The sequence below is a fragment of the Orcinus orca genome, chromosome 15, assembly GCF_937001465.1.
Source record: "Orcinus orca chromosome 15, mOrcOrc1.1, whole genome shotgun sequence".
Lineage (NCBI taxonomy): Eukaryota > Metazoa > Chordata > Mammalia > Artiodactyla > Delphinidae > Orcinus > Orcinus orca.
The window spans coordinates 15,471,683-15,484,485 of record NC_064573.1 but is presented as its reverse complement, the minus strand read 5'-3'; the positions used below and the strand labels follow the sequence as shown (position 1 = coordinate 15,484,485).

The window sequence follows — 12,803 nt, the reverse complement described above, 5'->3', positions numbered from 1 at the left end:
TTCATCGCTCGGCAGGAAGATGAATGATTTTCGGAGACCGTTGTCCCAGCGCTCCGGCTCGCTCCAGGGAGACGTCAGAGCGCTGGGGTCGGCGGTGGAGGATCCCCCTGCGCCCCCGCCCGGGCTTGCATATAAAGTCGGGGCGTCGTGGAGGCTGCAGCAGCGGCGCTGGCGGCGGCGGCGGCGGCGCTCCTCTGAGGTCCCGGTCCTCCCGTCTCTCCTCTGCAGTGGAAGCGCACTCTCCGCCCAGTCTCGCCGCGGCGCTCCGAGGGCTTCCCGCCGGGACCATGCGCGGCCGCGACTTCCCGCTCGTCCTGCTGGCTCTGGTCCTCTGCCAGGCGCCCCGGGGACCGGCCGCCCCGGTGTCGGCGGGCGGAGGGACCCTGCTGGCCAAGATGTACCCGCGCGGCAACCACTGGGCGGTGGGTGAGTGTCCGGCGCGCTCTAGTCCTGGCGGGACCAGCCAGCCGAGGGGGCCAGTCTCCCCATCTCTCAGCTTTTCTGCGGCTCTGCGTTGGGGGCTGGGTTTTGCTCCGACCTTTCCACTCAGACGCCAACCCCGTTCTCCCAAAACTCCACCCTGCCCTTCAGTATCCCGGGAAGCCGTCGGTCCCTCGGCAGCCTCCGGCTGGTCCCTCGGTCCTTTCCCGCTCTCTTCCCTCCCCCGCAGGACACCCGAGCCAGCGCGCAGCTCTCCAAAATCCCAGCCGTACACGGAGATCACCCTCCCTCCGCATCTCCCAGCACCTCCTTTTATCCGTCTAATCACAACCCTGTCTGGCACGGTTCTCTCCCTGAACAATTTTGGGGAGCTGGGTCCCCGAGCGCGTCTCGGAGCCCTGGTCCAGCCTGGCGGCTGCGCCTTTACCCCCGACAAAGCCACAGGTGTGGGACACAGGGCGCAGCGCCCACCCTGGGTTTCAAATCTGTTTGGCAATCAGCGCCTGAATCCCACCTCTATTTGGGGCTCGCCTGAATTTCCTCAGTCCTTCTTTGCCTTGCAGCGATTTTCTTTTCCCTGCCCTTTTGCCCAACCCTCCCTCCTTCCATCCGGCAGGCTCGGTGCTCCGGGAATCACACGTGGTCTCCACGCTGATCCCGGGTCTCTGTCCCCGAAGTCCTCGCTTTTCTCCGCCTCTCTTGACCCGAAACCTCACGCTCTCCCCTAGCTCCTTCCCTCTTTCCCCTGCCTACAAGTCCTGCTTTCCAGGCACGGGCTTGGAGGTTCTCTCGTCCCGGCCCCCCGGAACCGCAGCGGCTTGGACCGGGTCTCGGGCCGCGGAGCGCGCACCCGCTTGCTTCCCCGCAGCTGGGAGGCAGGTAGCGGCCCCGCTGCTTCTCGCTGCTCCAGCGTCACCCCGGGGCTCTCGGCCGCGCCGAGCAGAGCCTCTAGCAAATGTTGCCAAGCGTTCGACTTCCTCAGACAGCTCCCCACACAGCCATCTACAGCAGCCCTAGCCTTTCCCGGGAAGCCGGTCGGTCCCTAGAGAGATTTAAGGCGGTGTGTGTGTGTGTGTGTGTGTGTGTGTGTGTGTACGTGTGCGTGTGCGTTTCACGATTTCCTTAGTCATCTACTTAGAAGTAGGGGAGGGTGTGTTGTAAAGATACTTGCTAATTCAACTCTCAGAGGATTTACAGGCTCTCGGGGTGAAGACTAGGATGAATTTAGAAGACGGGGTGAAGCTAGAACTGCGCGTCCTCAGCTCCTGTGCGCTGTGTAGGTTTCCCTCAGAGAAATGGAGCGCTCTGGGTTGCGATAGAGTAGTTTTCATTATTACTGAAAGAATCATTTGCCAAGTCTTGGCAACCCCAGGAATGAAAGTATTTGTCATCTTTGAGGGACACCCGGAACCCAGGAGCCTGGTATAGAGAGGAAGGGTTGGGATGGGTGAAAACCCTTGCACTTCCAGAGAGAAGGATACTTAGAAGATGTTAAAGAAGCCAAACCTAGAATGGAATCGATGCTTAAAAAGGGCTCCTGGGAGTTTAGATCAAGTGGCCATTGTCCAGTGCGGCCAGCAGCCAGTGGGCTGGGAAGGTGGAATGAAACTTCCAGACTTCCAGCCTCTTTTGCTCATCCATGTTTTTGTACTAAATATATATATATATGTATATATATATATATATACACATATATATATATATATTTTTTTTTTTTTTGTGGTACGCGGGCCTCTCACTATTGTGGCCTCTCCCCTTGCGGAGCACAGGCTCCGGACGCGCAGGCTCAGCGGCCATGGCTCACGGGCCCAGCCGCTCCGCGGCACGGGGGATCCTCCGGGACCGGGGCACGAACCCGTGTCCCCTGCATCGGCAGGCGGACTCTCAACCACTGCGCCACAAGGGAAGCCCTAAAAAGACTTATTGTTAATGTAACCCTTGCAGGCTAAACGCAGGACAAGAGAGTTAGCTGGGAAGCTATAATCATGGTATTTCTGATGCAAGCCAACGTGATTCCAGAGCACATCAGTCCCCAGGTCTTTCAGGTGTCGGCCATTTCATCACCCTTCATGGTGGTACTTGGGCATTCCCAGCCCCAAAGTGTACTGACCAGTGACACCCCTAAATTGTCTTATTCTCTTATTTGTTCTCGAACACACTCTTTTTCCTTTTTCTCCCTTGACTGTGCAGAGTTGATGAAGAACAAGGGAAAGAGGGAGGTGACATCGAAAATTGCATTTAGATTTAAGATGACATTGCAGTGGCACAAGTTTGCTTTGGGTGGACATGCCCTCTGTTGGAATGCGAGCATTCATAAGCATGAATGCCATGTTAGATTTTAAATTGAGGTTTCTGCCCTAAGTAAATTCCTGTCCTCCTCAGTCACTGAAGACATGGAGGTTAGTTTTAATTAAGGTTAGTTTTAATTAATGCAAACGAAAGCTACATATTGTTGTCTGTGAAGAAGCTGTTAGCACAAATTTGCAGGTTTGTTAAGTGAATTGCTTCTTCCAGCTGAGAGAAATGTGATGTGGCCATGGAAAAACAAGTTCAGACTGAAAACGTAACCAATTCTTATCTGTCTCGATGTTCATGGAAATGTTTTGTGTGCCATGAAAATATAGGTCAACACTAACACTGGTAACTATCCCCTGTGCACCCAAGAAATGTTTCTGGTCGTGGTTCTAACTCTGATGTGGAGCGTGCCGTGGAGGGTTGAATGCTGAGCACCAGTGTTCAGCTGCAGAATGGTGTTACATGATTGTGCTACCCGAGCTACTGTGAAATACAGCTGAAGTATCACTCCAGAAAAACTAGCTCTTAATACTCAACACTTTCTGTCTTAATGGATGTTTTCTGAAGTTAGGATAATCTTCAAGTATGGAGCTCAAGAAAATTCTTTTCTGTTGCAAACCTGCCATTTTAGTGGTATTTTTAAGTGATTAAAGAGGACAAAAGCTTCCCCCCTACGCCTGGCAAGGTTTTATTTTTTCAAGTGCCTATCTTTTGATCTCCATTATTATTATATGGATACATAACAAATGATGATGGGAGAAGAGATGGAAGTGGGCATAGCGTCCACGTTGCCATGGAGACGATTATTTGGTTGACGTTAGCTAGCTAAGAAGTGCATTAGGACCCAGGGAACGTGTGCTTCCCTGGGACGTTCTAGATGGCGCACTTTCCTTAGAAAAAAGAAAAACATCTGTGGTCTAGGGGAGGGAGTCTGAACACCCATCCACCAAATATGCAAATACTGAAATTCAGTACAAGGTCCCAAAGATCTATGTTAAATCACCCACAGAATGGAGGCCCATTTTAGCGTTTCATTGTAGAAAAGTCACAGAATTCTTCAAGCATGACAAAAATGAAGTTATTTGTAAAAACATCCCTATCATCCCTCTGCTTCATTGCCAATAACGCCTTTCTCATTTCCAGCATCCTAACCAGATGATAGACAATGACCGAGGACAAGAGCAACTGAGGTTATTACTGGGAGCATCAGATTCTAATCCCACTTTCCCATTATCATGATTCGATTTCCTCCATATTTCTAAGCCAAATGATTTGCTACTTCCTGGGAGGTTGTGGAACATAATCATTGTGATGGCTAAATGCAAAGTTATTTAGTAGATATCTGGGTACCAAGTTCACCAAGCAGATAAGTGAGGAGCCAGTTTTTCAAGATTCCAATGCTTCAGTTGGGACAGTGTCCTTAATAGACTCTTAAAATTGTGTGCAGCGTCAGGTCCTAAGTGACTTGGCAAAGCTCACACTGCAATGCAGGAAAACCTCATTTTCTGGCTCCCCAGTACACACAGAATTAATTTTTCTGAGTTGCATAACTGAGTCATGACCTAGTGATATATGATCTCCATTCCTTTTGATAATATTAGAAAGCTTTGGCAGACCTTATCCTTATTTCCAGACCCCAGAATGATTTCTAACTGCCTTATATCCTTAGGAAGTTCAAAGACACTTCAAAGCAGTACAATATCATAGAGTCTGGACTGTGAGCTGATTTTAATCCCAGAATCTTTACTTGTATGTATGTGACTTTTGGCCAGTCTCATTTTCATCAAAGTTAGTACAGTGTGGATCAAATGAAATAATCTGCATTTAAACATCCTGTGAACTGTAAATACATACACAAGCAATACAGTTACTGTGAGGGCTTCTCTCTTGGTGGACAGAACAACTGGGAAGGGGCCTCCTTCCATTTGCAGTTACTGAGGTCTGCCACGTACTATTTTCATGATGCTTGCCTTACATACTTCTAATGCCAGTCAACACTGGAGCCACAGAGAGCTCTTTCCTTGTGAGCTTTAAATCAAAAGCACCATAGTTTTACTAGTGTTAGAAATTTGAAAGTGCTATAAAACCCAATTACAGAGAAATGGAGAAAATCAACTGAAGTAAATAAGATAATGTGAGTATATTCAAGCAATGGGCTAAAATGTAAAGAATACAGACCTTCAATACCATACCCTTCTGACCCTAAGGCTATCCCCATTTGCATACATGAATTTCCATGTTTTTAGTGGTTTGGCCTCCTGCACAGCAACTTTTATTTGTTTATATGGCAAAAGCTCATCTCTGGAGCTAATGATAAACTTTGGTGACCATTTTAGACCTCCAAGAGAAAATTCTGCATTTATATGGCTGAAAAGTGTTGGCCAATACTTGTCTTCAACCTGTATTTCATTACAAACTGTAATTTCTAGGTACAATTTCTAGGTGCAATTTCTAGGTTCAGTCTCAGCTAAAATTCTAAGAAAGTTTAAATGAAAAATTCCTTTGCTACGTTTGTATTACAGGTAAGAGGAAAGCAACACCTTTTAATTTATTTATTTTAATTAATTAATTTATTTTTGGCTGCGTTGGGTCTTTGTTGCTGCGCACGGGCTTTCTCTAGCTGCCGCGAGCGGGGGCTACTCTTCGTTGTGATGCTCGGGCTTCTCACTGCGGTGGCTTCTCTTGCTGTGGAGCACAGGCTCTAGGCGCTCAGGCTTCAGTAGTTGTGGCATGTGGGCTCAGTAGTTGTGGCTCGTGGGCTCTAGAGCAGTTGTGGTGCACAGGCTTAGTTGCTCCACGGCATGTGGGATCTTCCTGGACCAGGGCTCGAACCCGTGTTCCCTGCATTGGCAGGCGGATTCTTAACCACTGCTCTACCAGGGAAGTCTGAGCAACACCTTTTTAATCACACAAAGAAAAGCACGGAGACTTTTCTTTTCAGGAACAATTCAAGATTGACTGGGGTAGATTTTCGAACGCCATCATTCAGCTGGGAATAGAATTCGGTGCACACAGAAATGGTGATAGAATTTTAGATATGGAAGGTTCTTTCGATGTCATCTGGTCCAACATGTTCATTTTATTGTTGATAAAATTGAAGGTTCGGGATGCTAAATGACTTGAGAGAGGTCACCTGGCTAGTTAGCAGAGGGGCTGGGACCAGACCCAGGGCTTCTGAGCTGCAGTTCTGAATTCTGTCCATTCATTAGGCGTTCTGAGCAGGAATCAAAATCTGTCAGTTGTTTATGAACTATCTCCTAATAATGTCAATAAAATGCTATTTATCCCACATTTAGGAGAAAGCAGCACAAACACAATTGGTGCCCTTTTTAATTTCTTGTTCATTCATTACCCTGGGTTAAATTTGTGGCATTCTGTTTTTGTTGGGGTTTTTTTGAACCAGAGTATATGCTTGTTTTATTTCTTTATGAATGTGGCATTGAATTTTTTTTAAATTGAAGTATAATTGACATACAAAATTATATAAGTTACAGGTGTACAACATGGTGATTCATAATTTTTAAAGGTTATACTCCATTTACAGTTATTATAAAATATTGGCTATGTATTGTTTTTGTTTTTGAACAGGACATTTAATGGGAAAAAAGAGCACAGGAGAGTCCCTGTATGTTTATGAGGGAGGGAGCCTGAAGGAGCAGCTGAGGGAGTACATTCGGTGGCAGGAAGCTACAAGGAAGTTGCTAAGCCTCCTAGAAGCAAAGGGGACCAGAAGCCATCAGCCACCTCAACGGGAGCCCCTGGGCATTCGCCAGTCTACCTGGGATCCAGAGGGCAGCAGCAACTTTAAAGACGTGGGATCAAGGCTCAAAGGTATAATGAACATACTGGGGAAGCGGGAGTGGGGTGAGGAGGGGTCGGGGAGGTAGGAGGTGTTTGGGGAGAGTTGGAAGGAGGGGAGGTTTGAGCAGGGAAGAATAAAACTGTCCAGAGGTAAGACTTCACAGCAACTACATCGGGCTGACATCAGTACACACTCAGAAAATGAGTGGCCAATCCTCATGCTAGCTTTTCTTTTCAACATCATAAATTATTTTTCCTCTTAACACATCAAACTCCAATTTAGGAGTTTTGTTAGCAATTGTGCATTGATAGGATTTTTTAGCCTACCAGACCCTTCCAAAATATTTTGATAGTGAGGCCATAGATTGAGTTGATCCCTGTGGATCTATAGATATGGTTTTTTTAAATTTATTTATTCATTTATTTATTTTTGGCTGTGTTGGGTCTTCGTTTCTGTGCGAGGGCTTTCTCTAGTAGCGGTGAAGGGGGGCCACTCTTCATCGCGGTGCGCGGGCCTCTCACTGTCGTGGCCTCTCTTGTTGCGGAGCACAGGCTCCAGACGCGCAGGCTCAGTAGCTGTGGTGCACCGGCTTAGTTGCTCTGCGGCATGTGGGATTTTCCCAAACCAGGGCTCGAACCCGTGTGCCCTGCATTGGCAGGCAGATTCTCAACCACTGCGCCACCAGGGAAGCCAGATATGTTTATTTTTGATGAACACTAGTGGAAGGGCCTATTCACAGAAGCTTTTGGAAGAGAGCATTCCTGTTTGCTACTTTTGATGCAAAATAGTACTCCTTCATATTTGTTCCAAGATTACCTAGTTCGGGTCTCATCCTAATATTTCAAAACTTGGTGAAAATATCTCAGGTCAACTGATCTGTTCAGCATATGATTTTATAGAGGACAGGGGAAAAGAATTATAACAAATTGGCATTGTTTAGATACAAAGACAGTAAATGAGATAGAAGAGAATAAAATTTATAGGAAGAAAGCAAGGCAACTGAAAATGATGTGATTCTCATTAACTTTTAAGAAGTTTCCATGAAATTTATGATAAAAGGCAAAAATAATCATTATAATACTCCTAATAATAACAACTGCTAGTTTTAGTGAGTATTTTTTATAATCCAAGTACTGGGTGAAACACCTTACCTTCATCCATTTCCTCGGGTAATGCTCACAGCAGTCTTAGGAGAAAGATTCAGGAAGATTCTATTATTCTCTCCATTTTAGAGGTGAGGAAACTGAGACCAGTCGTGCAGCTTTTCAAGGGAAAAGCCCGTGCTGTCTGCCTTGGCCAGTCCACTGCCATGTGAGGCATCTTCTGGGAATGGTCCTCATTGATTTTAAATATGAAGGATGCAGGATGCAGTGCAGCTTTCCCTCTCGATGTTTCTGCCAATAAATAATATTGTGTTTCACTCACAGACCTTGGAGAGTTCACCATGTCCCTCTTTCATGGTGGGTAACTCTGATTGATGACCCCTTAACAGAGGCTCAGGGCTGGCGTGGCCAAGCCTCGGATGGTTTCTCCAGAGGGAGGCTTTATGTGTCACCACTCTTCGGTCTACTGTGGATTCTCTGTGCTAAATGCAGAGCAAAAAAAAGTTCCTTTGTTGCATTAAGCACCTAGAGAGAAAGTCTCTGGTAGCCTTTATTCAGAGAGAAAATCAGGATTCAATCAAGCAATACAGAAATAAGTATCAACTTTGTACAGAGCCCTGAATGACTAATTCTCTTGTCCACACCCTTGTCTGTGAATAGATCACATGGTTCTAAAGGCTCTCGGAATTTGTGATTGACTTCTTGAGCCCCGGCTGGCCTGGCCTATTCTTGGCCAAACACTGAAATGGGGCTCCCCTGGTGGCGCAGCGGTTGAGAGTCCGCCGGCCGATGCAGGGGACATGGGTTTGTGCCCCGGTCCGGGAAGATCCCACATGCCGCGGAGCAGCTGGGCCCGTGAGCCACGGCTGCTGGGCCTGCGCGTCCGGAGCCTGTGCTCCACAACGGGAGAGGCCACAACAGTGAGAGACCCGCGTACCGCAAAAAAAAAAAAAAAAAGAACTAGCAGCAGGGATTTTCAGAGGCTGAGGACTTTTCTTAAACTTAAAAAACTATCCACCTATACTCCCCTCTCCCGTTTTAGTAACAAAACATCAAGTCCTGTGGCCAAATCTCCCAGAGCTGTAGTTAGAAACTGAGCATCTTCCTACATTTTGATGACAAAGATATTTACTTGATTCAGAAAAGGTTCATGTAAGTGTGCACTGAATCTAGACTACTATGTCACACAAACAGGAAGTTTTTAGCAACAGTTATGGCCAACCATTTTCAAGGTGAACCTACATCTTTTAACTTTACCCTTCTCACAAAAGCTAATGGAACTTTTACCCTATGGTTTCTAGAACATGGAACAGTGCTCAGCTCAGCTCCAGGCCCTGATCCATAATCCTGGATGCGGCTGTGGACTGTCCTGAGTTTCAGTGAAGGTTGAGGTTAGCCTCTGGGTTCCTTTTGTAGTTGGGACCCAGTTCATTGTTTTTTGAAGCCTAGGATTTTTTCTCTTATTTGGCGAGCATGAGGAAAGGGAACTGGGGAATGCATTGCTGGGGGTGTTACGGAAAGGACGTAAATGTACAAATTTGCTCTCACTTTTAAGGGAGAGATCCCACTGTCCCATCAGATCAGTACAGAGAATAGAAAGGTTCTATTTATTAATATGTGAAATGCTCCAACAGAAGCTCCAAATATAGGGAAAGCAACATATGGTCAAGAGTAACCAAAAAGCTCTGATTACCCTGTTTCTATGAAGGCGGGGGCCAGCTTCACTCTGCTGGCTCCCACCTCAGAAACAGTGCCTCCCAGTCACAATGGCCAGCTTCAATCTACACACAATAAATGCTGGAGAGGGTGTGGAGAAAAGGGAACCCTCTGGTGGGAATGTAACTTGATACAGCCACTATGAAGAACAGTATGGAGGTTCCTGAAAAAACTAAAAATAGAACTACCATATGACCCAGCAGTTCTACTGCTGGGCATATACCCTGAGAAAACCATAATTCAAAAAGAGTCATGGGGCTTCCCTGGTGGCGCAGTGGTTGAGAGTCCACCTGCCGATGCAGGGGACACGGGTTCGTGCCCCGGTCCGGGAGGATCCCGCATGCCGCGGAGCGGCTGGGCCCGTGAGCCACGGCCGCCGAGCCTGTGCGTCCGGAGCCTGTGCTCCGCAACGGGAGAGGCCGTATGGCAGCACCTTCAGGCAGCCTGGAGACCCTTAATAGTGCAGCCTGGGCTCCTGGAGAAAAATGAAGCTAATTGGTCTGTGTGGGAATTGAACCCCAGGCCCTGGCTTCATTATCACCTGGTCAAAACAATGGAGCCACAGAGCAGATAATAACTGATCTGAGAATCTCAGTAATTCCTTTATTAGAAACAAATGGCTGGTCTGGACGTTGGGGAACCTGAATTGCCAGAGAATCTTGGAAAGTGTAATAAGCTTTCAACTGGATGAAAAGTGTTTTCTCATCTCAGAGGGTAAAGGGTGCTATATGGGAACAAAGAAGTGTTTTAAAAGCAGAGCTACTTGGGCTTCCCTGGTGGCGCAGTGGTTGAGAGTCCACCTGCCGATGCAGGGGACACGGGTTCGTGCCCCGGTCCGGGAGGATCCCACATGCCGCGGAGCGGCTGGGCCCATGAGCCATGGCCGCTGAGCCTGCGCGTCCGGAGCCTGTGCTCCGCAACGGGAGAGGCCACAGCAGTGAGAGGCCCGCGTACCGCAAAAAAATAAAAAGTAGAGCTACTCATTCTTCCTTCAGTCTTAGTTAATTTGAACAGAAGCCACAACAAGCCAACCACAATGCATTTAGGACTGGCAGAAACCCCGACTGCCTCCTCCTCCCAAGTTGCCCACACGACTACCGTTTACAGTCATGGGTTTATAATACTGAATTGTGTAGTTCATAAACTAGCTTTGATTTGTGGGATGAGGCATTGCCAAAGAAGCAAAGTAACAATTAAGATCCCACATTCCTTAGCAGTCTCCCTACCCAGCTGCTACTTTAGTAACAAATTCCTGGGGATAATACATGTAATTGCCAACTTTGGTCAAACTACACCTGTGTAAATGAACTTACGAAACAGAAACAGACTCGCAGACATAGAGAACAGACTTGTGGTTGCCAAGATGGGGAGGGGGTCGGGGAGGGATGAATTGGGAGTTTGGGATTAGCAGATGCAAACTATTATACATAGAATAGGTCCTACTGTACAGTACAGGGAACTATATTCAATAACCTCTGATAAACTACAGAGGAAAAGAATATGAAAAAGAATGTATGTACATGTATAATTGAATCACTTTGCTAGACAGCAGAAATTAACGCAACATTGTAAATCAACTATGCTTCAATAAAAGAAATTTAAAAAAATAAGGTTTTCTTTAAAAAACATATATATATACATATATATATATATATACACATATGTAGTCATATCAGAACACAAGTTAAGCTAATATAACAAAAAGACCCGAAAATATAGTGGCTCCCCAAAAGGAGGAAGTTAACTTCTCTCGGGGGACAGCTGTTGTTCTCAAGCATTAACGTGCTCAGAGTCATCTGGAGGACTTGTGAGAGCACAGATGGCTGGGTCCCATCCCCAGAGCTTCCAGTTCTGTAGGTCTGGGGTAGACCTAGGAATCTACCTTTCTACCAGTCTCCCAAGTGATACTGATGGTTTATTGGGATGGATTTCCTTTTAGCATTAGACTTTGGCATCACTAACTACGTTCGCTTAACTCTTTCTAATATTTTTTAAGTTGGTGGACTCTCCAGGTTCTCAGCGTGAAGGAAGGAACCCCCAGCTGAACTGATACTGACAACGGTGGCCTCCCTCAAAGAAGCAAAACAAAACCCTCAAGAGACTACGTCCTATGGGCATCAGTTCTACTGGGTCATCAAGTTTCCTTTATGCAAAATACTTAACTATTCTTGTATCTTTCAACTTTGACTAAAGTCATGATTTTCAAGCAGCATCTTCTGGTTTGAACTTGTGTGCTGTGAATAATTGTCCATAAAGAGTGTTCCAATTAATGTTCTTTACATCTGGGCTATTTGTCTATTAGATTCCAGTCCTTGCTCCCATTCACAATAAAAGCTTAAACATATTGTCCAAAAGGCAGGTAGTTTTCTTATTTCAATTCCAAATGAGAGGACAGTGATTAATACTGAGATTAACAAACAAGTTGACAGTGAACTTGTGTGCTCATTGATGAAAGCAGGCTGAATTTTTAGCTTTGCTCTCTGAAAGCCACTTACTGATTCCTTGTAGTGACTTAGAGCCTTTATAGATGCCACTTACTAGAAGCTCAGACTTGCTTTATCGTTACCCAGTCGGATGGGCTAGGTTGAACATAGACGCTGGCCTTCTTCATGCCATAATAATTCCCATCTCTTCAGCCCTTACCATGACTAGGTATTTTGCTGATGGTACTGATATTCTCCTCCAAATAGTATCATAAGCTGAAAATGATCCGTCTCACTTAATAGCTAAGGAAACAGAGTTAGGTCAGCTGACTTGCCCAAGGTCACACAGTAGATGGAACTGGGATTCAAACACCTAAAGTCACCAGATTTTCTGTAGCATTTGACAGTTTTTCTATTACCTCATCTTGAGCCCCTCTTTCAGTATATTTAAGCCTAGCAAGTAGCACTGTTTCTTCAAAATTCCATTGCCAGCCAGCGAGAAGTAGTCCCCAGAGCCAGATTTAGTCAGCTCCGCAGCAAAGGGAAAAGATCAGTTCCAGAGATTCCCTTCCATTCTCAGAGAACACGGCCTGGCGGTTCACAACACTCCCCAGTTCCATTTTTATCATGACATTCACACATTAACAGATTTTAAAGCTTCTTTGCCATATGTTTGGATTTCCTTCATTTGGGGAAATCACATGTGAAATGGTGAAGAGATTTATCTTGCCTTTGTTCTGATTATCAAAGAACCACATAAGATGTGATGTGTTCTAATTTCTTTTAAAATCACATTGATTCCCAACTTATCCAGAGCCAGACCAGGGAAAACATGTGAGGTGTGTTTTCAGTGTCCTGTCGCCTTCCTCTTCTTGGGACGCCCTGAGCCTCTTTCCCAAGAGCTCGATCCTGAGCTGAGTGCACTAAAGCCCGCCATGCAGCTGATGATGAGGGGGAAGCCCTATCCCAGGATTCACCCTCCAGTAGGACACTCATAAAGATGAAAACAACCTTCTAGACCCA

General features: G+C 46.2%; 1 protein-coding gene across 1 annotated transcript; it reads left to right on the top strand.

The window, feature by feature from the left end:
• The first annotated feature begins 219 nt into the window (after nucleotides 1-219).
• On the top strand, nucleotides 220-11,701 carry GRP (gastrin releasing peptide). Its single transcript, XM_033424966.2, has 3 exons — nucleotides 220-426; nucleotides 6,325-6,567; nucleotides 11,354-11,701. The coding sequence occupies exons 1-3, from the start codon at nucleotides 288-290 to the stop codon at nucleotides 11,380-11,382; spliced, it is 411 nt and encodes a 136-aa protein (XP_033280857.2). The 5' UTR covers nucleotides 220-287; the 3' UTR covers nucleotides 11,383-11,701.
• The last annotated feature ends 1,102 nt before the right edge of the window (nucleotides 11,702-12,803 follow it).